Genomic DNA, 26050 nt, shown 5'->3' with positions numbered 1-26050 from the left:
GGCCTTCATTGTGTGACAGGTTAGTACAGTGGTGAACATATAGGCCTTCAGTATGTGACAGGTTAGTACAGTGGTGAACATATAGGTCTTCAGTATGTGACAGGTTAGTACAGTGGTGAACCTATAGGTCTTCAGTATGTGACAGGTTAGTACAGTGGTGAACCTATAGGCCTTCAGTGTGTGACAGGTCAGTGCAGTGGGAACCTATAGGTCTTCAGTATGTGACAGGTTAGTACAGTGGTGAACCTATAGGTCTTCAGTATGTGACAGGTTAGTACAGTGGTGAACCTATAGGTCTTCAGTATGTAACAGGTTAGTACAGTGGTGAACCTATAGGTCTTCAGTATGTGACAGGTTAGTACAGTGGTGAACCTATAGATCTTCAGTATGTAACAGGTTAGTACAGTGGTGAACCTATAGGTCTTCAGTATGTGACAGGTTCGTGATTCTGAAAGGACCGTAATACCAGCGCACTTATGTAGGAGAGTACACTTTTTGTAAAACACAAAGGGCCAGTGGTCTAGTTGAGGGTATACGCAGGTATAAGCCATATACCCACTTTTGTTTTAGTGGGCATTGCTTCTACTCTTAATCCCTACTGATGTGTATCAAAGTAGTGTAGTGGAGGTGTACGACTTATCAATGATGTAGTATAATAGAGAAATCATGCACAAAGTAGCCTACACAATCGCAAAGTACGAGAAATATATTCACATGGGTGCCGCACACATAGGCAGCAAGTGTGCAGCTCTCAACTGCTTTTGGCATGGAGCAGCTCACAGAAGAATGACATCGGTAGCCGGTAGGGTAGGAAAGACGTTTCAACTGATGATATCTACCAGTAAATGCTAACTAAGGCAACAATGGGTATGCAAAAAAGTTTTGTCCAAAGTGTTGGTTAGTAGGCTATTTGTGATGCGCAATTGTCATCATGCACTGTTTGAAACAGGGGTGTAGACATGGATGGGCCTAGATGGACAGAGGCCCACCCACTGGGGAGCCAGGCTCTGACTGGCCCACACAACCAGATTGATGTGGTTTAAGCATTGTTGTGGATGAGAGTGAAAATCTGAAAAATCTATAGGAAAACTCATTAAAAAAAACATAGGAAAACATGATTTTTCACACAAGGTGCCTTTCCTTCACTGGGTGGGAAATTTGTAAACTTTTTGGCAAAATGTTAATATATCCACTTCTCCAGCTACCACTGCACCAGTGCATAGGGCCGATGGAAAGACAGGATAAGCAGTCCATACACTCAGACATAATAATCCAGTAGGTCCCAATCATAAGAACACAAAAACACAACCATTAAGCATTTCCCAATCGAAATGTACAACTATTACTTCCATTGCAAAAAACATTTCACGTTTAGCACAGTAACCGGTGACAAAGTTTAAAGTGGAACTGACAGAGTTTTAACTACTTTGCAGATATCAAACAAACAATCATAATATCAGTCAAAAATATCCAATTCCCAGTTTATGCTAAAAAAAACAACTTTATAAGAGGTTTTAAAAATAGGTTCAATTTGACTCAACGTTCCACAACGTACACTAAGGCATTGTTGGCAGATAGATGGATGCAGTTCAATGCATGATTCATAGAATTCACCAATACATTTCTTGGTAGTCCAAAAAAATATTGCTATCAGGTTGTGAATCACAGATGTAACTAAGGCTGGGATTGTCAATACAATCAAAATATCAAGGGCAATGATCGCAAGTCAGTCATAATGTGGCTAACAGGCTAGCGTATCTATTTATGTAGCAAGCTAAAAACACGGAGCTTAACATTAGCTAGCTAGCTGCTAGGAGGATGTCATGTCATGCCATTGGAGTGGGTGAGCGACTGACTTTTCCAACTTATATCGTTTTTCAGGGGTTATAAACAGCTAGAGATGCAGGTGTCATTTGGTTAGCTTGCAAGAACTTGAACGACTGTTATCCAGTTAGCATATCTCTTGCATTCGCAAATTCACTCTGGCTATCTACTCCGATTTCAGAGCACTTTCATGTGAGTATGCCAGAGTGCAGAACAACTGATGAATTTACGAACGTGCAACATCGTTCTGTGTAAACTCCGGTCCTGAATAAGAGATAGTTTATTTGGTTTTATTTACTGCAGTGTCTATTAATTGTCCAAACGCACAGCCGCTTTCCCACGCTATATTGCTATAGAATTTCCACAAATGCCTTAGTATGACCATATCTAAGTGGTCGCTTGTCAGGAAATGTCATATTCTTCCTGAACAGATTTGAATAAGATTTTATGTTGCTAAAATGCTGTCAGTTCCACTTTAATTTCAACAATGTTTCACAAACATATTTTCAAAGATATGGCTAACAACAGCAAGCTTGCTGCAATAAAAAACACAGTTCCACTCACCAGATAATGATAATTTGAAACTTCTTGTTGAAAGTTATTCTTGAAAAAGGAGAAGCTAACAAATTTGTCACGCCCTGACCTTAGTTATCTATGTTTTCTGTATTATTTTGGTCAGGTCAGGGTGTGACGAGGGTGGGTATGTGTGTTTTCGACTTGTCTAGGGTTTTTGTATATCTATGCGGTTTTGGTATGTCTAGGTAAATGTAGGTCTATGGTGGCCTGAATTGGTTACCAATCAGAGGCAGCTGTTTATCGTTGTCTCTGATTGGGGATCCTATTTAGGTTGCCATTTTCCATTTTGTGGGTTATTGTCTATGTGTAGTTGCATGTCAGCACTTGTGTTATATAGCTTCACGGTTGTTTTGTTACTTTGTTAAATGTTCTTTGTTTATTAATAGAAGAATGTATTCTTATCACGCTGCGCCTTGGTGTCCTCGTTATGACGAACATGACAGAATAACCCACCAAAAAAGGACCAAGCAGCGTGAAAGGGAAGAACAGCGCTTTGTGGAAAAATGGACCTGGGATGAAATACTGGATGGTAAAGGATCCTGGACGTGGGAGGAGATTTTGGCAGGAGAGGATCGCCTACCATGGAGGCAGGTGGAAACAGCGCTGGAGGAACGGCGAAGTAAGAGAGGACAGCAACGATGTCGGGGAGGTAGGCCACAGAAACCCAAAGAAAAATTTGTGGGTCTGAGATTGTCGAAGAGTTATTGGACAGATTGGAGGAGAGTGAAGAGAGAGAGCTGTTGGTTTGGCATAGTATGCACGGCATTCACCCTGAGGAGCGTGTTAGCTGTCCGATGCCACCTGTGTCAGTTCCTCGTACTCATCCTGAAACATGTGTTAAAGTTTCGGAACAATTGATGCCGGCTATACACACCAGGTCTCCAGTACACCTTCACAACCCGGTGTGTCCTGTTCCTACTCCTCGCACTCTTCCTCAAGTGCGCCTCCAGAGTTCAGTACATCCTGTTCCTCCTCCCCGCACCCGCCCTGAGGTGCGTGTCCCCAGCCCGGTACCACCAGTGCCGGCACCACGCACCAGGCCTAGAGTGCGCCTCTGCAATCCAGAGTGTCCGGCGACAGTACCCAGTACCGTAAAAACAAACTGGGTTTCCCCTTTTCACCTGTGGATTAATTGTTGGAGTAGAGCACATACGATTTGGTATGACTCAACATGGGTAAAAATTCTACAAAGACCCAGAAAAAAAAGGACATGCATTTCGGGTAAAATAACAAACCAATGTTTATCTCCAAGGACAAATTAGCTAAAAATCCATGAATGTTTTGTGTGTGTTTCAACCTGTCCCCAAATGAATATAGTTGGTTCACAGTTGGTTTTGGTATTTTAACCTGCGTGCCATGGAAAGCATCTGGTGGGGATAGACAAAATCAACATGCAGATGCACACATGGAGCCGCAATGGTTAGCATAAAATAAATATGCTATAGGCTATGCAGAGCCGTGGCCAGGTCCAGTCGGGCCTATCAGCTGTAGTTACATAAACCCGAGACCTGATGACAATCAAACAGGACCCGAACCAAGGGAAAAGTTTGTATTTTGGACCTGCTCAGGTCCTGGTTTGGGTCTTGGGTGACCCATGAAGACCTCTAATACATACACACTGGGCACACACACACACACTCATCTTGTGTTGCTCTCTGGTAGATCCGTAACACAGGGGAGTCAAAATGGAAACATGAAATCAACCACACACACACTCATGAAAACATCCCTTTAGGACAAACACACACTTGACACCTTCCTACTGTGATCTTTCTACTACAGCTGTTGTCTGATAACACCTCTAAAACATACATCACAAGATCTCTATGCTTTCATCTGTGTTATACAACTATTCATTAGATTGCTGAACATGTCAGGACAGACCTAATCTCTTGTTTAGTCTCTTCACAGCCTTTCCTTCAAACCCTGGGCTAACACCTTGGACAGTCATTCAGTTCTTTATTATTGTGTGTGTAGGTTAGGTGTGTGTCCTTCCCTCCTCCAGGACAGGTCTTAGCAGAGCTACCGTACCTTCACGCTTCAACACACACACATACACTAACATACACCCACTTGAGGAGAGTTGAGAAACACCTTTAGTACCACTGTCATTGTCAGAGAACATATTCGCTCCCTAGAATCCAAGGGGGCATTACAGTAGGCTACATGAATGGGCAAGTAACATCTCTGGTGAAACTGATTCAAAACTGGACCAAGACATGTGTTGCCTTGGCTACTGCATAGGTACAGCATCTAAAAAACACATTCTGGACGTAACCAATGAATGGCGGGAGCCTGTAGAGCACGAGCGTACACACGGTGGTACAGTGAGGTCATGTGTGGAACAACAGCACATCTAGGTGAATCGTGACAGAGATAGGAGGTAACTCGACCGTAAAGAATAACCAAAACACACACACGGAAGGGACATTTTTCTGTCGATACTCACGCTTTTCTTCCTTCGGTGCAGTCCATGTTTCAACAGTCCAGGTAAATCCCGGATCTTCTGCCTTAGCTGAGTCTGGTCTCGAGCCCCGGTGTTTCGGTTATTCCACCGCCAGCCGCCGACCATACCATCTTCTCCACCGGACTCAGAGTCCTCCATGTCTGTCTGTCTGTCTGTCTGTCTCTCTCTTTCTCTCTTCTACTCCTGCTCCTCTCACACACAGACACGCCAGCTACGGCTCATTGTCGCCTCTCTTATTCACACACACACACCGACCTACACCTGTTCTGCAACAGACGAACCGCGCGCGTTAACGACCCACAGAGAATCCGCTGCAGCACGCAACGCTGCTCCACCCGAATGTCCTCCTCCCTTGTACTATCAATGTGTTATGTGTGTGTGCAGGGGAGGGGGACTTGCAGGTGCAGAAGAACATCATTGCATAATTTCCATCTGTCAGACGTAGAGGAGTCGTAGCACCTTGCTAAACATTCAATACATTTTCGACTTAACATATCCCCGTTTTTTAAAATCCGAATTAGATAAATCTTGATAATATTAACACATTTAGGCTGCGTTTTTATGTTGCCTGTGTTTTTATGTTGCCAAATGAGGGCCTGTGTATAAATGTTGTATTAAAGAGTTGTAAATTCTGTCTTTTCTGTTGCATTTAGAAACAAAATGGTGGAAAGGACGAACTGGAGGCGACGTCATCGCCTCACCTGCGGCTCAAATTTCGATAGGTAAACAAAGGGCCATTAGGCTACACCATCAGGGTGTAAGTGTGTGAGAGCTATTAAATCTACTCTAAACCTACATCACACACACACACATACATACACACACAGGTCTGAGTGAATGGACTGAGGTCAATACAATAGGCCAGTAGGTGTGTGTTGTATAACTGAGATGTCGTGTGTTATACTGATAAGTCTTGAGTCGTGAGTCTTAATCTCACATAATTGGCCATTTTCAGCCACTCTGATTACACACAGCCCATTTCTAGTTTATGTAAGTGTATTTGAGTGTATCACCCTACATACTCTCTGTGTCTCAACGTTGTCCCAGTGCACTCTGGGTAGTGGCTAGTTTGGATCTCACTACAATTGTGCACAACAAGTGCACAAATGCTGCATCCCAATTCTCCACACTTCTCCGAAAGCATGCACTTGCACACTCCCATCGTGGATTTAAAACCATTGGATTGGTCTAAGTATTGACTTGAGGGAGTTTCCACCATTGATAAATCCATGACGGAGTGTACACGTGCACACTTTGAGAGAAGGGTAGAGAATCAGGATTTAGCCTACGTAAGGCTATGGTCAGACCAGCGAGGTCAGGGGTTAGGGGTCAGTTAGGCCCATAATCTCTCAGACCAGAGAGATTTTGGGTTTAGGTGTTGTATGTGGTATTATGGCTTGGTCTGTATCTACTGTACAGAGAGCGTGGGGAGACTGGGAGAAGAGGGAGAGAGACTAGAGGAGGAGGGGTGAGAGAAAGAGCGAGAACAGGAGTAAACCTATTTTCCATCATGGAGCTCTTCAAACAAACTTGATTAAATATTGAAAAGTGCATGTGGCTACTGGGGCGTGGATACAATTCACTTCCAACTGAACACTGGAGAAAAAGGAGTGGAGAGGAGGAAAAAGGAGAAGGAGAGGACAGAAGAAGGAATGGAGAGCAGTGGGGAGGAAAAGAGGATAGAGGAGAGAGCAGTGGAGAGGAGAAGAGAGCAGTGGAGAGAATAGAGAGCAGGGGAAAGGAGAGGTTAGAGCAGTGGAGAGAATAGAGAGCAGGGGAAAGGAGAGGTTAGAGCAGTGGAGAGAATAGAGAGCAGGGGAAAGGAGAGGTTAGAGCAGTGGAGAGGAGAAGAGCAGTGGAGAGAATAGAGAGCAGGGGAAAGGAGAGGTTAGAGCAGTGGAGAGGAAGCGAGGATAGAGCAGTGGAGAGGAAGCGAGGATAGAGCAGTGGAGAGGAGAAGAAAGAGCAGTGGAGAGGAGAAGAAAGAGCAGTGGAGAGGAGAAGAAAGAGCAGTGGAGAGGAGAAGAGAGCAGTGGGGAGGAAGAGAGCAGTGGAGAGGAAGAAAGAGCAGTGGAGAGGAGAAGAGAGAGCAGTGGAGAGGATAAGAGAGCAGTGGAGAGGAAGAAAGAGCAGTGGAGAGGAGAAGAGAGAGCAGTGGAGAGGATAAGAGAGCAGTGGAGAGGAGAAGAAAGAGCAGTGGAGAGGAGAAGAGAGCAGTGGAGAGGAGAAGAGAGAGCAGCGGAGAGGAGAAGAGAAAGCAGTGGAGAGGAAGAAGAGAGAGCAGTGGAGAGGAAGAAAGAGCAGTGGAGAGGAGAATAGAGAGCAGTGGGGAGAAGAAGAGAGAGCAGTGGAGAGGAAGAAGAGAGCAGTGGGGAGGAAGAGAGCAGTGGAGAGGAAGAAAGAGCAGTGGAGAGGAGAAGAGAGAGCAGTGGAGAGGATAAGAGAGCAGTGGAGAGGAGAAGAAAGAGCAGTGGAGAGGAAGAAGAGAGAGCAGTGGAGAGGAAGAAAGAGCAGTGGAGAGGAGAATAGAGAGCAGTGGGGGAGAAGAAGAGAGAGCAGTGGAGAGGAAGAAAGAGCAGTGGAGAGGAGAATAGAGAGCAGTGGAGAGGAGAAGAGAGAGCAGTGGAGAGGAGAAGAGAGAGCAGTGGAGAGGAGAATAGAGAGCAGTGGAGAGGAGAAGAGAGAGCAGCGGAGAGGAGAAGAAAAGCAGTGGAGAGGAAGAAGAGAGAGCAGTGGAGAGGATAAGAGAGAGCAGTGGAGAGGAAGAAAGAGCAGTGGAGAGGAGAAGAGAGAGCAGTGGAGAGGAGAAGAGAGAGCAGTGGAGAGGAGAAGAGAGAGCAATGGAGAGGAGAGGATAGAGCAGTGGAGAGGAGGAGAGAAAGCAGTGGAGAGGAAAAAAGAGCAGTGGAGAAGAGAAGAGAGAGCAGAGGAGAAGAGAGAGCAATGGAGAGGAGAGGATAGAGCAGTGGAGAGGAGAGGAGAAGAGAGCAGAGGAGAAGAGAGAGCAATGGAGAGGAGAGGATAGAGCAGTGGAGAGGAGAGGAGAAGAGAGCAGTGGAGAGGAGAAGAGAGAGCAGTGGAGAGGAGAGGATAGAGCAGTGGAGAGGAGAGGAGAGAGAGCAGTGGAGAGGAGAAGAGAGAGCAGTGGAGAGGAGAAGAGAGAGCAGTGGAGAGGAGAAGAGAGAGCAATGGAGAGGAGAGGATAGAGCAGTGGAGAGGAGAGGAGAAGAGAAAGCAGTGGAGAGGAGAAGAGAAAGCAGTGGAGAGGAGAAGAAAGAGCAGTGGAGAGGAGAAGAGAAAGCAGTGGAGAGGAGAAGAGAAAGCAGTGGAGAGGAGAAAAGAAAGCAGTGGAGAGGAGAAGAAAGAGCAGTGGAGAGGAGAAGAGAAAGCAGTGGAGAGGAAGAAAGAGCAGTGGAGAGGAGAAGAGAGAGCAGTGGAGAGGAGAGGTTAGAACAGTGGAGAGGAGAGGAGAAGAGAGAGCAGTGGAGAGGAAGAACGAGCAGTGGAGAGGAGACGAGAGAGCAGCGGAGAGGAGAAGAGAAAGCAGTGGAGAGGAAGAAGAGAGAGCAGTGGAGAGGATAAGAGAGAGCAGTGGAGAGGAAGAAAGAGCAGTGGAGAGGAGAAGAGAGAGCAGTGGAGAGGAGAAGAGAAGAGAGAGCAATGGAGAGGAGAGGATAGAGCAGTGAAGAGGAAGAAAGAGCAGTGGAGAGGAAGAAAGAGCAGTGGAGAGGAGAAGAGAAAGCAGTGGAGAGGAGAGGATAGAGCAGTGGAGAGGAAGAAAGAGCAGTGGAGAGGAGAGGATAGAGCAGTGGAGAGGAAGAAAGAGCAGTGGAGAGGAAGAAAGAGCAGTGGAGAGGAAGAGAGAGCAGTGGAGAGGAAGAGAGAGCAATGGAGAGGAGAGGATAGAGCAGTGGAGAGGAAGAAAGAGCAGTGGAGAGGAAGAAAGAGCAGTGGAGAGGAAGAAAGAGCAGTGGAGAGGAGAAGAGAAAGCAGTGGAGAGGAAGAAAGAGCAGTGGAGAGGAGAAGAGAGAGCAGAGGAGAAGAGAGAGCAATGGAGAGGAGAGGATAGAGCAATGGAGAGGAAGAAAGAGCAGTGGAGAGGAAGAAAGAGCAGTGGAGAGGAAGAGAGAGCAATGGAGAGGAGAGGATAGAGCAATGGAGAGGAAGAAAGAGCAGTGGAGAGGAAGAAAGAGCAGTGGAGAGGAAGAGAGAGCAATGGAGAGGAGAGGATAGAGCAGTGGAGAGGAGAGGATAGAGCAGTGGAGAGGAAGAAAGAGCAGTGGAGAGGAGAAGAGAGAGCAGAGGAGAAGAGAGAGCAATGGAGAGGAGAGGATAGAGCAGTGGAGAGGAGAGGAGAAGAGAAAGCAGTGGAGAGGAGAAAAGAAAGCAGTGGAGAGGAGAAGAAAGAGCAGTGGAGAGGAGAAGAGAAAGCAGTGGAGAGGAAGAAAGAGCAGTGGAGAGGAGAAGAGAGAGCAGTGGAGAGGAGAGGTTAGAACAGTGGAGAGGAGAGGAGAAGAGAGAGCAGTGGAGAGGAAGAACGAGCAGTGGAGAGGAGACGAGAGAGCAGCGGAGAGGAGAAGAGAAAGCAGTGGAGAGGAAGAAGAGAGAGCAGTGGAGAGGATAAGAGAGAGCAGTGGAGAGGAAGAAAGAGCAGTGGAGAGGAGAAGAGAAGAGAGAGCAGTGGAGAGGAGAGGATAGAGCAGTGGAGAGGAAGAAAGAGCAGTGGAGAGGAAGAAAGAGCAGTGGAGAGGAGAAGAGAGAGCAGTGGAGAGGAGAAGAGAAGAGAGAGCAGTGGAGAGGAGAGGATAGAGCAGTGGAGAGGAAGAAAGAGCAGTGGAGAGGAGAAGAGAGAGCAATGGAGAGGAGAGGATAGAGCAGTGGAGAGGAGAATAGAGAGCAGCGGAGAGGAGAGGTTTGAGCGAGCAGTGGAGAGGAAGAAAGAGCAGTGGAGAGGAGAAGAGAAAGCAGAGGAGAAGAGAGAGCAATGGAGAGGAGAGGATAGAGCAGTGGAGAGGAGAGGAGAAGAGAAAGCAGTGGAGAGGATAAGAGAAAGCAGTGGAGAGGAGAAGAAAGAGCAGTGGAGAGGAGAAGAGAAAGCAGTGGAGAAGAGAAGAGAAAGCAGTGGAGAGGAGAAGAGAAAGCAGTGGAGAGGAGAAGAGAGAGCAGTGGAGAGGAGAGGATAGAGCAGCGGAGAGGAGAAGAGAGAGCAATGGAGAGGAGAAGAGAGAGCAGCGGAGAGGAGAGGTTAGAGCGAGCAGTGGAGAGGAAGAAAGAGCAGTGGAGAAGAGAGCAGTGGAGAGGAGAAGAGAGAGCAATGGAGAGGAGAAGAGAGAGCAGTGGAGAGGAGAAGAGAGCAGTGGAGAAGAAGAGAGAGCAGTGGAGAGGAGAGGTTAGAGCGAGCAGTGGAGAGGAGAAGAGAGAGCAGTGGAGAGGAGAGGTTAGAGCGAGCAGTGGAGAGGAGAAGAGAGCAGTGGAGAGGAAGAGAGAGCAGTGGAGAGGAAGAGAGAGCAGTGGAGAGGAAGAGAGAGCAGTGGAGAAGAAGAGAGAGCAGTGGAGAGGAAGAGAGAGCAGTGGAGAAGAAGAGAGAGCAGTGGAGAAGAGAAGAGAGCAATGGAGAGGAGAAGAGAGAGCAGTGGAGAGGAGAAGAGAGCAGTGGAGAGGAAGAAAGAGCAGTGGAGAGGAGAAGAAAGCAGTGGAGAGGAGAGGATAGAGCAGTGGAGAGGAGAGGATAGAGCAGTGGAGAGGAGAGGATAGAGCAGTGGAGAGGAGAAGAGAAAGCAGTGGAGAGGAAGAAAGAGCAGTGGAGAGGAGGAGAAAGCAGAGGAGAGGAGAGGAGAAAGCAGAGGAGAGGAGAAGAGAGAGCAATGGAGAGGAGAGGATAGAGCAGTGGAGAGGAGAAAGCAGAGGAGAGGAGAGGAGAAAGCAGAGGGAGAGGAGAAGAGAGAGCAATGGAGAGGAGAGGATAGAGCAGTGGAGAGGAGAAGAGAGCAGTGGAGAGGAAGAAAGAGCAGTGGAGAGGAGAGGAGAAGAGAGCAGTGGAGAGGAAGAGAGAGCAGTGGAGAGGAGAAGAGAGCAGTGGAGAGGAAGAAAGAGCAGTGGAGAGGAGAAGAGAGAGCAATGGAGAGGAGAGGATAGAGCAGTGGAGAGGAGAAGAGAAAGCAGTGGAGAGGAGAAGAGCAGTGGAGAGGAGAAGAGAAAGCAGTGGAGAGGAGAAGAGCAGTGGAGAGGAGAAGAGAAAGCAGAGGAGAGGATAGAGCAGTGGAGAGGAGAAGAGAAAGCAGTGGAGAGGAGAAGAGCAGTGGAGAGGAGAAGAGAAAGCAGTGCAGAAGAGAAGAGAAAACAGTGGAGAGAGAAGAGAAAGCAGTGGAGAAGAGAAGAGAAAACAGTGGAGAGGAGAAGAGAGAGCAGTGGAGAGGAGAGGATAGAGCAGCAGGGGAGGAGAGGATAGAGCAGGGGAGGAGAGGATAGAGCAGTGGGGAGGAGAGGATAGAGCAGCGGGGAGGAGAGGATAGAGCAGCGGGGAGGAGAGGATAGAGCAGTGGGGAGGAGAGGATAGAGCAGCGGAGAGGAGAGGATAGAGCAGCGGGGAGGAGAGGATAGAGCAGCGGGGAGGAGAGGATAGAGCAGCGGGGAGGAGAGGATAGAGCAGTGGGGAGGAGAGGATAGAGCAGTGGGAGGAGAGGATAGAGCAGTGGGGAGGAGAGGATAGAGCAGTGGGGAGGAGAGGATAGAGCAGTGGGGAGGAGAGGATAGAGCAGGGGAGGAGAGGATAGAGCAGTGGAGAGGAGAGGATAGAGCAGTGGGGAGGAGAGGATAGAGCAGTGGGGAGGAGAGGATAGAGCAGTGGGGAGGAGAGGATAGAGCAGTGGGGAGGAGAGGATAGAGCAGTGGGGAGGAGAGGATAGAGCAGTGGGGAGGAGAGGATAGAGCAGCGGGAGGAGAGGATAGAGCAGCGGAGAGGAGAGGATAGTGGGGAGGAGAGGATAGAGCAGTGGAGAGGAGAGGATAGAGTATAGGGGAGGAGAGGATAGAGCAGCGGGGAGGAGAGGATAGAGCAGCGGGGAGGAGAGGATAGAGCAGCGGGGAGGAGAGGATAGAGCAGTGGGGAGGAGAGGATAGAGCAGCGGGGAGGAGAGGATAGAGCAGTGGGGAGGAGAGGATAGAGCAGCGGGGAGGAGAGGATAAAGCAGTGGGGAGGAGAGGATAGAGCAGCGGGGAGGAGAGGATAGAGCAGTGGGGAGGAGAGGATAGAGCAGCGGGGAGGAGAGGATAGAGCAGTGGGGAGGAGAGGATAGAGCAGCGGAGAGGAGAGGATAGAGCAGTGGGGAGGAGAGGATAGAGCAGCGGGGAGGAGAGGATAGAGCAGCGGGGAGGAGAGGATAGAGCAGTGGGGAGGAGAGGATAGAGCAGCGGGGAGGAGAGGATAGAGCAGTGGGGAGGAGAGGATAGAGCAGCGGGGAGGAGAGGATAGAGCAGCGGGGAGGAGAGGATAGAGCAGTGGGGAGGAGAGGATAGAGCAGTGGGGAGGAGAGGATAGAGCAGTGGGGAGGAGAGGATAGAGCAGCGGGGAGGAGAGGATAGAGCAGCGGGGAGGAGAGGATAGAGCAGCGGGGAGGAGAGGATAGAGCAGTGGGGAGGAGAGGATAGAGCAGTGGGGAGGAGAGGATAGAGCAGTGGGGAGGAGAGGATAGAGCAGCGGAGAGGAGAGGATAGAGCAGCACAGAGGAGAAAAGAGAGCAGTGAGGAGGAGAAGAGCCTTAAGCTTCTGATGGAACACATGAAGATTCTAAAAATGGAACAGACTGAGATGTTGACCCATTCTAGAAGACACACTATAAACCATTATCTATTAACCATAAATATTTTCCTCGTTGTTCCACACACACACACACACATCAAAGTTTATTGGTCACATACACAGTTCAGCAGATGTTAAAGCATGTGCAGCCAAATGCTTTTGTTACTATCTCCACACACACACCATCCTCTCAGGTCTTGGGGTCAGTTCTGCTGTGGTGGGTGCAGAGCTGCAGTCTCTCTCTTTGACCAGTAGATGTCCCTGCTCGACTGTAGAGGTTGAGGTCATGTATGGTTATCATTTATTTCGGTGAAATGCTTCATTGCCCTCTAGCGATCACTACTGGAAGACACTTATCTCACCAAATAGTGCAGCAGTGGTATGCATCCAGACAGAACTTTGATGTGTCTGTGACTAGTAGCGTCTCAGAGTAGGAGTGCTGATCTAGGATCAGGTCCCCTCTGTCAATGCAATTGTATTTATTGTGATCTAACAGGCAAAACCGATCCTAGATCACTCCTACTGAGACGCTTCATGAATACAAGCACTATGATCTAGCATGGCATCCCTCCTACAGTATCTCTCGCTTCCCTATTAAACCATTCTTTTTTTGCATATCTCCATTTCGCCATCTCTCCTACGATCACAGCAACTCCCTCTGATTAACTCTAGTTATTATAAACTGCTGACTATGGTTTTCCTCTCCTAACTTTTACCCAGTCACACTCACCCTCTACTTACTTAAACAGTGTACTACTAATATTGTATTACAACTAGTCCACCACTAACTACTCTTACTCCTAGTCTACTACTAACTAGTCCTAGTCTACCACTAACTACTCCTAGTAGGGACTATGGGAAATGCCTAGGGCCTAGGGAAGTGTTAATTGCATAGGGGCTGTTTCTGGATAAGGGCCTACATCTCCCCTCTGTAGACACAGTCAGTGTAGACACAGTCACAGTCAGAGTCATGAATTGGAAGAGCAATACAATGGGGGGCAGAGAGGGGGAAAACATTCTGAGAAAGAGACACTGTATAAATCAAAGAGGATTTCATTAAGTGATTACGCAAGCTTCTTGACACAAGCCTAGTAGTTCTGTGGAATCGGAGCCCGTCACAGACTGCCAGAGTTTTCCGAGAATACGTATATAGAGAGAAAAAAACAGAGAATAGAGAGTTTGCAAGAGCATGAGAAGACAGGAAATAATGTAGATAAGGAAAGTGCAACTGGCTGACTAAGTTTATCAGAATATGCAGTTATAAATACAATAGCAACTTATGTGATAACTTATATCCCCACCATTACACACATACTTTGATCTAGCAAAATTAGGGCCTTAAGTGTTTAGCTCTTCAGGAGAAGTGTCTGCATTCTAGGAGGGGGGAGACATGTGTTTTACTTTGACTCAGGGTCTCAGCCCCACAAGTAGACACTAACACTACAATTTAATACAAACAAAACTAACCACAGGAATGCTTTAATAACATAACAAACCTGAGCGAATAGTGTTACATTAGTGTGGATATGAATGTGTCCTCGTAATAGGGTCGGTGTCAATTCCATTTAAATTCCAGTCAGTTTGGCGTACTTTCTGAATTGACTGGAACTGTGAAATCTAACCAGGGCAGATCCTAATCGTGAATTGTTGCTTTAAGAATGACACTTGAAACTGCAACCCAGCCGATTCCCAGGAAAGAATTCTTCAAACATTTAGCCTGACTAAGTCTCAGCCTGAGAGAGAAGACGTCAGGGAAGTCCAATCGTTCCCTCAAACACTGACAAATTGACATCATAGACACTGGACCTTGGACTTTCAATTGCCATGTGCATGGACATTTCTTATAGGACATCATGTTTAGGACAACCAGTGTGTGTGTGTCAAAAGCAGAATACTAGAATCACACAGCAAACCGCCACAGATGAAGGCCAAAGAACAATCAAAGATTCCATATCAATTCAGGTTTTAAAACTATAGGCCAAATACAAGCACCGTGGCAAACTAACACAGCAGTTGATTCACTCACAGAGCGGTGGCCAATGTTCGTTCAGCTCTACCTGAGCAGGGTTCATTAGGCTCTATACTACCTGCCCTGAGCCTGCCTGCTGTTCTGTACCTTGTCACACCACCCTGGATTACAGACCTCTGCCTGCCCTGAACCTGCATGCTGTTCTATACCTTGTCACACCACCCTGGATTACTGACCTCTGCCTGCCCTGAACCTGCATGCTGTTCTATACCTTGTCACACCACCCTGGATTACTGACCTCTGCCTGCCCTGAACCTGCATGCTGTTCTGTACCTTGTCACACCACCCTGGATTACTGACCTCTGCCTGCCCTGAGCCTGCATGCTGTTCTGTACCTTGTCACACCACCCTGGATTACTGACCTCTGCCTGCCCTGAGCCTGCATGCTGTTCTGTACCTTTTGGACTCTGCTCTGGATTACTGACCTCTGCTTGCCCTGTTGTTTGCCTCCCACCCTGTTTTTGCAATAAACTTTTGTTACGTTGAAATAGTCTGCATCTAGGTCTTCTCATGAGCCTTGACAGTACGAACTGGCCATGACGGACGTAGCAGACTCGGACCAGCTCCGCAATGCCGTGTGAGCGGACCAAGTACTTTGAGGTTGCTCTAAAGCGAAAAGGTGGAATAAACGAGTGGCCAAGAGGACCCGAGGCTACCCAAGTTTCCCCAAGAGTATCCGATGTCTGCCAGTTCTCCTCTTCCCGAGCCGATGCAACTAGGCAGATCTAGGCTGTCCCCAGCTGAACGTCTACACCGGATTCACACAAAGAGTTGCCTGTGTTGAGGGACTACTGGTAATTTTGTGTCCTCCTGTCCACTAAAGACCAGGCTCACCGGTAGGGACGAGTACTGTGGTGGGCCATACAGAGAACATTTCCTCTCCCCTTACTCGCACCCCTTTCCATGCCATCCTGCTGTGGGGGAACCAGTTGAAATCTCTCTGGGCACTCATCAACTCTGTGGCCAATGTGAGTTTTTTGGACCCTACCCTGGTGTCCGAGCTGGGCATCCCCACTCAGCCCCTCTCCATTCCCATGGACGTTAGAGCGCTGGACGGACGCTCTATAGGTCGGGTCACCCACAATACCACTCCCATCACCCTACGAGTGTCAGGGAACCACAGCGAGGCTATCATATTTATGCTAATTAAGTCTCCTCAGGTTCCCGTGGTATAGGGATTCTCTTGGCTCCAGCGACACAATACCCTCATAGATTGGACTGCTGGTGCCATCATGGATTGGAGCCCATTCTGCCACACCCATTGTCTGAAGTCAGCACAGCTGACGTTTTCCTGTGGCCTCAGAAGTTTCCCCGGATCTCGCCACCATTCCCGCGGAGTACCAGGAGGTGTCCAGGAGGTGTTCAGTGAGGCCCGGGCCACTTCACTTCCTCTGCACTGATCCTATGACTTCGTGATTGACCTTCTCCCAGGCACCACACCGCCCAGGGGACGACTGTACTCTCTGTCGTGTCCGGAGACCAAGGCTATGGAGACCTACATTGAGGACTCCCTAGCTGCAGGGTGTATCCGTCCTTCTCCCTCCCCCGCTGGCGCAGGGTTCTTCTTTGTGGAGAAGGACAAAACCCTGCGCCCATGCATCAACTACCGGGGCCTCAATGACATCATCACCTCGGCCTTCGAGCCACTCCAGGGAGCCACCGTTTTCACCAAGTTGGACCTGCGGTACGCCTACCACCTGGTGCGGATACAGGAAGGGGACAAGTGGAAGACTGCCTTCAACACGGCCAGTGGTCACTACGAATACTTGGCCATGCCACTTGGCATTACCAACGCCCAAGCTGTGTTCCAGGCCGTGGTTAATGACGTTCTCCGCAACATGTTGAACCGGTTTGTCTTCATGTACCTCGACGACATCCTCATTTTCTCCCACTCAGCCCAAGAACACGTTCTCCACGTCTTCCAGCGCCTCCTGGAGAACCAGCTTTTTGTGAAAGCGAAGAAATGCGAATTCCATCCCCTTCCTTGGTTACATCATTGCTGCAGGGAATGTACAGATGTATCCCGGGACAGTGAGAGCGGCCCCAGCCTACGTCCAGAGTGCAGCTGCAATGTTTCCTGGGATTTGTCAACTTATATTGCCTCTTTATCCGGGGTTACAGCACCCTGGATTCTTCCCTGTCTACTCTCACCTCTCCCAAGGTTCCGTTCACGTGGTCCCCTGCTGCTGACTGGGCGTTCTGGAACCTCAAGCACCGCTTCACCACTGCTCCCATATTGGTTCATCCTGACCCGTCCCGTCAATTCGTGATGGAGGTCGATGCTTCAGATGTCGGAGTGGGGGTTGTCCTATCCCAGTGTTCTGCCCTGGACCTCAAGTTACATCCCTGTGCCTTCTCCCATCGCCTCAACACCAAGGAGAGGAATTACGATGTGGGAAATCGTGAGCTTCTCGTGGTGAAGATGGCGTTGGAGGAGTGGAGTCACTGGTTGGAGGGGCGGAACATCCGTTCATTGTGTGGACGGATCACAAGAACCTGAAATATCTCCGCACCGCCAAGCGTCTCAATTCCAGGCAAGCTAGGTGGGCCCTGCTTTTCACCCGGTTTAACCTCGCCCTCTCCTACTGACTGGGATCCAAGAATATCAAGCCGGATGCGCTGTCATGCCGCTATAACTCCACTGCTACACCCTCGGACCCTGAGACCATCCTTCCCACCTCGTGCCTGGCAACGGCACTCAGCTGGGGAATAAGGAAGCAGGTCTGTGAGGCACAGCGTTCCCAGCCGAACCCCGGGGGGCCCAGATAAATGGATGTTTGTTCCTGACGCTGTCCCCCCCTCGGTCCTGGAGTGGGCCCACTCCTCCAAGCTTACCTTCCACCCGGGCTCCAGACGGACCCTGGCCTTTGTGCGGCAATGCTTCTGGTGGCCTAACATGGTTCCGAATGTCTCTGAGTTTGTCGCCGCCTGCACGATCTGTGCACAAAGCAAGACTCCTCTGCAAGCTCCTGCTGGTCTCCTTCAACCACTGCCTGTCCCTCACAGTCCCTGGACTTCTATCCCCCCGTCTGATGGCAACACCACCATCCTGACTGTAGTGGATCGGTTTTCCAAAGCCGCCCATTTCTTCCTTTCCCCAAGCTACCCTCTGCCAAAGAGACAGACCAGCTCATGGTGCAGCACGTCTTGCGGATCCATGGACTCACGGTGGACATGGTCTCCAACCGGGGTCCTCAGTTCTCGTCCCTGTTCTGGAAGGCATTCTGCACACTCATTGGGTCGTCGACCAGCCTGTCCACCGGGCTCCACCCTCAGTCCAACGGCCAGTTGGAGCGAGACAATCAAGACCTGGAGACGACTCTTCACTGCCTTGTCTCCGACAACCCCACCACCTGGAGCCAGCAACTCATGTGGGTTGAATACGCCCGCAACACCCTCCCCTGCTCTGCCACCGGGCTCTCGCCTTTCGAGCATTCCCTGGGTTATCAGCCCCCGCTCTTCCCGGAGCAAGAGGAAGACGTCGGCATATCCTCTGCCCAGATGTTTGTCCACCGCTGTCGCCATACCTGGAAGAGAGCCCGGTCGGCTCTTCTCAAGACTACCTCCAGGTATCGGCAACAAGCGGACTGCCATCCGACCCTGGCTTTGTGTTTGGCTGTCCACTCAAGATCTGCCCCTCTGGGTGGAGTCCCTCAAACTTTTCCCCCGTTTTATCAGCCCTTTCCCCATATCCAAGATCATTAGCCCCCCTGCTGTTCATCTTCTGTTGCCCCGTACCCTCCGTATACGTCCCACTTTTCATGTCTAGAATTAAACCTATGTCCCACAGCCCACAGTTTCCTGTTTCCAGGCACACCCCTCTCCCCCGTCTCATCAAGGCCACTCCTGAATGTTCGACCATGGGGCAGGGGATTCCAGTACCTGGAGGGTTATGGCCTGGAAGAGAGGTGCTGGGTCCCCGCTAGGGACATCCTGGACCCAGGCCTCATCGCTGAGATCCAACGCCGGTACCCGGGGCAACCAGGTCTGCACCCAGGTAGGATGCCAGGTGTCGCCCCTAGAGGGGGGGTACTGTCACACCCTGATCTGTTTCACCTGTCTTTGTGCTTGTTTCCACCCCCCTCCAGGTGTCGCCCATCTTCCCCATTATCCCCAGTGTATTTATACCTGTGATTTGATTTGATTTGTGTTCTCTGTTGCCAGTTTGTTTTGTTTCATCAAGCCTAACCAGCGTTTTCCCCGTGCTTCTGTCTTTCTCTAGTTCCTGTTTTCTAGTTTTCCCGGTTTTGACCATTCTGCCTGCACTGACCCTGAGACTGTCTGCCGTTCTGTACCTTGTGACACTGCCCTGGATTACTGACCTCTGCCTGCCCTGACCCTGAGCCTGTCTGCCGTTCTGTACCTTTCGGGCTCTGCTTTGGATTACTGACCTCTGCCTGCCCTTGACCTGTCTTTTGCCTGCCCCCATTTATGTAATAAACTTTTGTTACTTCAAAACTGTCTGCATCTGGGTCTTCTCTTGAGCCTTGACAACTAGAGAATGTACAGTGCATTCGGAAAGTATTCAAACCCCTTCACTTTTTCCACATTTAGTTACGTTACAGCCTTATTCTAAAATAGATTAAATTGTTTTTTCCCCTCATCCATCTACACACAATACCCCATAATGACAAAACAAAAACAGATTTACATATCTCATGTATTCCGACCCTTTACTCAGTACTTTGTTTAAGCACCTTTGGCCGTGTCACGATCGTTATATAAATAAATGGACCAAGGCGCAGCGTGAGTAGAGTTCCACATTTTTATTAAAGTGAAACTTCCCAAAACAACAAAGAATTAACGAACGTGCAAATACGTAGCGCACATAGGCACTATACAAAATCAATATCCCACATCGCAGGTGGGAAAAGGAACACACTAAGTATGATCTGCAATTAGAGGCAATGATTATCAGCTGCCTCCAATTGGGAACCATACACACACCAACACAGAAACACAACACCTAGAAAACCCCCTAGTCACCCTCTGACCTATTACACCATAGAGAACCCCGAGGGCTCTCTATGGTCAGGGCATGACAGTACTCCCCTGAATGCCGGAGGTGATAGGGAATTGGCATGCTTTGATAGGGAATTGGCATGCTGTGATAGGGAATTGGCATGCTGTGATAGGGAATTGGCATGCTGTGATAGGGAATTGGCATGCTGTGATAGGGAATTGGCATGCTGTGATAGGGAATTGGCATGCTGTGATAGGGAATTGGCATGCTGTGATAGGGAATTGGCATCCTGTGATAGGGAATTGGCATCCTGTGATAGGGAATTGGCATGCTGTGATAGGGAATTGGCATCCTGTGATAGGGAATTGGCATGCTGTGATAGGGGATTGGCATGCTGTGATAGGGAATTGGCATCCTGTGATAGGGAATTGGCATGCTGTGATATGGGAATTGGCATGCTGTGATAGGGAATTGGCATGCTGTGATAGGGAATTGGCATGCTGTGATAGGGAATTGGCATGCTGTGATAGGGAATTGGCATGCTGTGATAGGGAATTGGCATCAAAAAAAAAAGTAAAGAAAGAAAGCAAAGCAGACCTGAGCTTATAACTTCAAATCATTTTTCAAAAAGATGAGAATGTCTACATAGTCTGGGAGAGGGTCGACCTCTTTGCAGTCACTATGGCCCCTGCTGTGGAGAACACCCTCTTGCTTGTGTCCTTGCTCATAAAGGTCTCCCCGAAAAGCTCCTTCATGGCCAAATTATTTTGTGGAGGAGATGCCTCTGAGTCTGCTCCTGTCGGCTCTATGGCTTGGCCCTGCAGAAAAAAATGACTTGATCTATTAAACGAATTATATATTTTCATATTTCATAGAACTATAATTGTATAAATAACTTTTAATAAGCCATTGTAATTCCACATTTAAAATGGATGATTCTAATAGCAATAGCATTGACTAAGATTAGACTGCAGTATATTTACTATGTAAGTAATTCACTCTTATTTATTGTTTTACTTCTTCAGTGGCCACAATCTCAATGTTGAGCTCACTGTATGTTTTCCAGCGTAGGGCAGGGTCTAGGTGAGACAGGGACTTGAACCTTGGATCCGGTGCAGTAGATCTATGAAGGTAGTCCTGTACATTCTGGGGATATCTGGGGTTCAGGTCCTCTCTAATGGCAGCCTTGGCATCTCTAGTGATGGTGCTGTCTTCCTCACTTGTGGACATGGATTGTAGAATCCTTGTTTTCAGAGGTAGGATCATAGACACAGACAGTGCCGTTTCAGTGCTCAATTATGATATTTTCCTGTTCATAAAGATCTGGCACGATCTTCATACTGAAGTGGGTGCGCCAGGGGATTTCGTAGCGTGGCTCAAGCACTTTCACCGTATTTTAAGTTTTGTTTTCCACAACATAATATGGACTCATATCTGCAGCGATAAACATCCCAATAGATTTGGTGATGGCTTTAGTTCGGTCTGATTCCGCAGCAAAGGGCTGCTTAAATGTCGCAGTGACAAGTTGTGTCTCTTGGCTGAGTTGGCTCCCGTCACTGACACAGCAGGCTGATGACGCTTTAAATGTGTGGCCATGATCATACCGCTTTCTTGTGGCACAATGCCTACATGCCTTGTCCATTCAACATGTCCCGTTCACGTGAACAGTACACGCAACTGCTTTAAAAAGTAACAGCGGCAGTAAAACTGTAAGGATCACCCCCCACGGTTCGGCACCCATGTGAACCACCGATCAATTGCAAAGTTTAACCATCAGAGTGTGAAATACAGTTCTACTGCCGCTGTTACTTTTTAAAGTAATAATTCCCTAAATCTCGATGCAGTGAAAAGATAAAGACAAGACAGATAGATGCGTGCTGTGTTCTACTCTGACGCCTGAAGGTTGATTTGATGTTTTTAAAGCAGTTGCGTGTACTGTTCACGTGAACGGGACATGTTGAATCCCAACGAATCAATCCTGGATGCTCGCGTTGCAAAGAAGAAAAAAGAGCAGTGACAGCCACGGCTAGCGGAGAAGCTGAAGAACTGGAAAAGCCTCTCGCTTCATTCAAGTCTCATGTATGGGAGCATTTTGGCTTCCCTGTCAAATATGGTGGTGGACAACACCATTACGGTGTGTAGGCATTGTGCCACAAGAAAGCGGTATGATATTGGCCACACGTTTAAAGCGTAACGTGGGGGTTGATCCTTACGGATCACGGATCAACTACGGTCCGTTGCACCACTAGTCTGAATACTTATGTAAATGTGATATTTCCATTTTTTATTTTTAATACATTTGCAAAAATTTCGTAAAACCTGTTTTTACTTTCTCATTATGGGGCATTGTGTGTAGATTGATGGGGACAATGTTTTATTTAATACATTTTAGAATAAAACTGTAACGTAACAAAATGTGGAAAAGGTGAAAGGGTCTGAATACTTTCCAAATGCACTGTATTAATGTATTTTGAAAAGAAGGACACTTAGAGGGGTTTTCTAGGAATTTTCTTAGTGAAGTGAAACTGCCCCATGATGCTCTCACTACTAGACTTGTTGCGCCCAGATGACAGCACAAAATAGCCCTATTAGATTATGAATAATTTGTGGGGCTGGGGTGCAGCCCCATATTACAAGACAACGCGGAGACGCCTTTATTCCTCTCTCCTCACCTCTCCTCTCTATATCTTGTCTCTTCTTCCCTATCCTCACATCTCTTCTACCTCTCATTGAGTTGCATAAATATACAGAATACAAGAATGAACGGAACTTAATTCTTGAATTTGATTAAACACATGCATTGAGAGAACTACCCCAACCCTGCATTCTAGATTATTAGGCTTGATTACCTGTCTGAGTGTTCCATGGTGCAGAGTAGAGACCTGGTGACATGTGTAACGTTACAGGTTATATGATGACAGAGTAATATCTCTCCATTAGAGACTTCCTGTAGTAATATTTTTGTAAGTTCTGTCCCAAATGGCACCCTATTCCCTTGTGCACTACTTTTGACCAGAGCCCTAGATAGTGCACTACTTTTGACCAAAGTCCTAGCCCTGGTCAAAACTAGTGCACTATGTAGGAGTAGAGTGTCATTAGGGACTAAGACAATATCTCTAACTGATAATGATGATATAAAAGGAGAGGGGAGGGGTGAGGGGAAGGAGATGAGGAAACACTTGCAATGTGTAAGAATATAAATGCTTGCGCATGTAGCATCGGTCAGACAAACAAGTAGCCTACCAACTTCAGCATCACTCAAGAGTCACTGGACACAGCATCGACAAAACAATTAACTGGGACATGACTTCTACACACTGTAAGTCGGACGTCACACTATTCTACCGTTCTACCTGGTCAAATAAACTGGGTTGTGTTTTGTATTTTATCACTAACTCCTCTCTTGCTCTCCTCCTTCATTCAGACCTCTCACTCTTATCGGTGCTCGTGGTGATGGTAGTTAACGGGAGTCCAGTGCCCAGCGCGCCAGTTTGGACCTCTGGAGAGGAGCTCGCGGTAGAATCGTTCTCCGGTGAACCGGGCGCGCCGCCGATATGGGAGAACGTGATCAAGGTGATCAAGCTGCTCGTTCAGGAAGTGATCAACTTCCGAGACCAACAGGTGAGTTGTTTTACATGTACTTTGTATTATATTGTAAATGGCTCTTCAAACGTTATAATTGAAAACAACAATACTAACTTTGAAAATAAAACCAATTAAACCAATCTGAAAAGTCTAACTTTTATTCCTCCTTTTGTGTTGTAGTTTGTGGAGGAGTTTCAGAAGCCAGTGGAAGAGATGTCATCATTCATACAGTACCAGGTCCCTTCCATCCCCACACACCTCTCCAAGACCCCCTGCTCCACCTCAAACTACAACAAGGTATAGATAAAGTTGAATGAATGGCTAAGACCTGTGTCTGGAATTAAGTCCAAATCATGAAGGCAAGCTATTCCTTTTGTGATCTAAATGAAAAATCCTAGAAATGAAACCTTGAGGCAGCATCATGCAGACATCTTTACTGGCTGACATTTTGAGTCTGGTTTCTCTCCTTGTTTCTTCCTTCTAGATGAATCTAGGGAGTACTTTTTTAAATGTATTAATTGATTGAAAGTATTTGTTGTCCACTCCTATAGGAGGCATGTCTGCAGAAGATCAGTCATGGTCTGCAGGTGTACCATGTTCTTCTCCAGCACGTTAAGGCTGAATACCCACAATCCACCCTGCTCCCCTCTGTCATGCACCAGACTACTGTCTTGATAGGCCTGTTCAAAGACAAGGTATGTAATAGTTATATTATGTTATAGTACTACTTAAATACAATCATTATACTACTTCATTATACTACTTAAAGGTGCAATCTGCAGTTGAAACAATAACAAACCTCCTCACCGCCACTGTTTTGGTAAAGAGCTGAGGGATGGGCCTGGACAAATGTAACTATCAAATTCATAGACAGAGCTATGGATGCAAGGACTGACCATCCATGATATCAAAATTAAATGTAATTTTTATTTTATTTTTTATTTTACAAACATTGGAGTAAGAAATGACTACATATAATGTATTTATAGGTCCTAAAACTTTCATTGTGGGCAGATTTTCCTAGACTTGCTTTAGTTCCACCAGATACCTAGGATTTGGCTAAATCTTGTGGCACACAGATGACCTAATGTATCCTCTCTTTCTCTAGATGAAGGCTGCTGAGGTAGTAGAGGACCTGTCTGCCAGTGAGAGGGAGCGTGTGCTGGGTGAGGTGTCTACAGGGATAGAGTGGGAGAGGAAGACCAGCGTTCACGCCATCCTTAGGGAACTACGTCACTTCCTGGTCGACACCAAGACAGCCCTCCGCACATGGAGAAGAGGGGCGAAGGCTGCCAGTAACCATGACATCACTATGGTGGGCAGAGGTGTGTTAGATCAGGCTTGGAGTAAAAACCTGCACTGATGTCTTATTCTCTGAATCAGCTGTTTATTTTTATTTATTGAATGTAATACTTGACTGAACTTCAAAACACAGTTATTTATATATTTATTCATGTATTTATGGTTGAGATGAAAAATGTATTGAATTTATTTAATCTGATTAATTTATTTGATCTCGAGCAGCTTTGTGTCTCTTGTACCCAACTTTCGAGAAACTTGTTATAAAAATACATATTTATATATTTTTTTATAGCAAATGTTATTTATTTTCACACAAATGGACTCAAAGTATTTTTCTAATTATGACATGTTGATGGATTTCAAGCAGACTTAAATTTATCTCGAAGTGCCCTTTACAGTACATTAGTGACTACATTGATTGTGACTACTACGAGTTTGATCGTTGTAGCCTTCAATTGTCCAATTAACAACCAACCATATTAGCAAACTTATTTAATTTCGAACTTGACATTTCTCTAGTATAGGCTACTTATCGTAATGAACGATATCAGCAAAATGCATGCGAAAAGTGATCAGTATGGTCGGTGTCGATAATTGTCAGTTCATCGTCCCAGCTCTAACTGTGACAAATGTTTTGGATATAAAAAGGAATAATAAATGGTATCTGAGAGGAGAAATGTGTTGCTCATATGTTGTTCACCAAACATTGTTTCAACAAGATGGTTATTTTCACGTCATCACAAAAAAATATTTTAAAAAATCCACTTGTCGGTAGGTGTCATTCTGTCAGCAAGACGCATACATTAATTCAGGCGACAAGAATGTGTTGACTCAATGACAATCGCCAAATGTCATTACACTTTTTGGTATTTTTTTAACAGATGCTTTTTTCCATTAATCAAACGGCACGAGTGCATGGAATTATTTGAGTGGACGAACATGCGAAGGTAGCCTATTTTAAGTTATTTGTTTGACAGTAGCTAGGAGATTTCGTTTTCCCACCAGTGGTGTTTTTCACTTAAGTTCTCATATACTGAATAAAAATCTAAAGTCCAATGTGTTTCCATCGCATTTTCAACTCTACCGATAGTTTTGTCACAAAAACTGTTGCGTTAAATAGCAAATGTGCCTACTCTGGTCTGGTGTCATGCGCTCTAGCCAAAAGCTCGCAGATACAGTGCGGGTAGGCTAGTCTACATGCTTTGTCATTATGGGGTAGTGTGTGTAGCTTGATGAGGGAAACAAATGATTTAATACATTTTAGAATAAGGCTGTAACTTAACAAAATGTGAAAAAAGTCAAGGGGTCTGAATACTTTTCGAATGTACTGTAAGTTATTTCATCTGTAGCCTAATAAAAATGCACATTTTCCCAAGTCATAGTTGGAGGACCACACACCATAACATCCCGTGACTTCGATATGGGTTATCATATAAATATTTGCGCATAAAGGCGTTTCCACCACCATTTCTCACTAAATTAATTTTACAGACACAAAAAGATCAC

The 26050-nt window shown here is 47.1% G+C and overlaps 2 protein-coding genes across 8 annotated transcripts in view; one reads left to right on the top strand and one right to left on the bottom strand.

Annotated features, from left to right (window-relative positions):
- LOC112265821 (rap guanine nucleotide exchange factor 5) overlaps nucleotides 1-5388 on the bottom strand; it is a 66993-nt gene extending 61605 nt beyond the window's left edge. Inside the window, exon 1 of one of the 4 annotated variants that reach the window (XM_042295327.1) lies at nucleotides 4850-5388. In XM_042295327.1, coding sequence (XP_042151261.1) covers nucleotides 4850-5005 — 156 coding nt within the window. In that variant the 5' untranslated portion in view covers nucleotides 5006-5388. The remainder of the gene's footprint in view (nucleotides 1-4849) is intronic. The other 3 variants (XM_042295326.1, XM_042295328.1, XM_042295329.1) reach the window with 3 other exon arrangements.
- On the top strand, nucleotides 4513-25491 carry LOC112264462 (interleukin-6-like). 4 transcript variants are annotated; one of them, XM_042295331.1, is made up of 6 exons: nucleotides 4513-4644; nucleotides 5521-5589; nucleotides 23082-23278; nucleotides 23423-23539; nucleotides 23794-23937; nucleotides 24351-25491. In XM_042295331.1, exons 1-6 carry the CDS (start codon nucleotides 4620-4622, stop codon nucleotides 24603-24605), a joined length of 807 nt encoding a protein of 268 aa, XP_042151265.1. In that variant the 5' UTR covers nucleotides 4513-4619; the 3' UTR covers nucleotides 24606-25491. The 4 variants fall into 4 exon arrangements, 3 of the variants coding, with proteins under 3 accessions (XP_042151265.1, XP_042151266.1, XP_042151264.1); XM_042295332.1 differs by having other exon boundaries at nucleotides 4513-4890; XM_042295330.1 differs by lacking the exons at nucleotides 4513-4644; nucleotides 5521-5589 and having other exon boundaries at nucleotides 22077-23278.
- The last annotated feature ends 559 nt before the right edge of the window (nucleotides 25492-26050 follow it).

Source organism: Oncorhynchus tshawytscha, linkage group LG13 (assembly GCF_018296145.1).
Source record: "Oncorhynchus tshawytscha isolate Ot180627B linkage group LG13, Otsh_v2.0, whole genome shotgun sequence".
In the NCBI taxonomy this organism is placed as follows: domain Eukaryota; kingdom Metazoa; phylum Chordata; class Actinopteri; order Salmoniformes; family Salmonidae; genus Oncorhynchus; species Oncorhynchus tshawytscha.
The sequence above is the reverse complement of the archived record's forward strand: the minus strand, read 5'-3'. Positions and strand labels throughout refer to the sequence as shown.

Excerpts from the sequence above, each read along its gene's own strand:
- LOC112264462 (XM_042295330.1), top strand. The coding sequence starts at position 22,961 with ATGACTTCTACACACTGTAAGTCGGACGTCACACTATTCTACCGTTCT. Across the intron at positions 23,279-23,422 it reads TCAACTTCCGAGACCAACAG|TTTGTGGAGGAGTTTCAGAA; the intron begins GTGAGTTGTTTT and ends TTTGTGTTGTAG. Across the intron at positions 23,938-24,350 it reads TAGGCCTGTTCAAAGACAAG|ATGAAGGCTGCTGAGGTAGT; the intron begins GTATGTAATAGT and ends CTCTTTCTCTAG.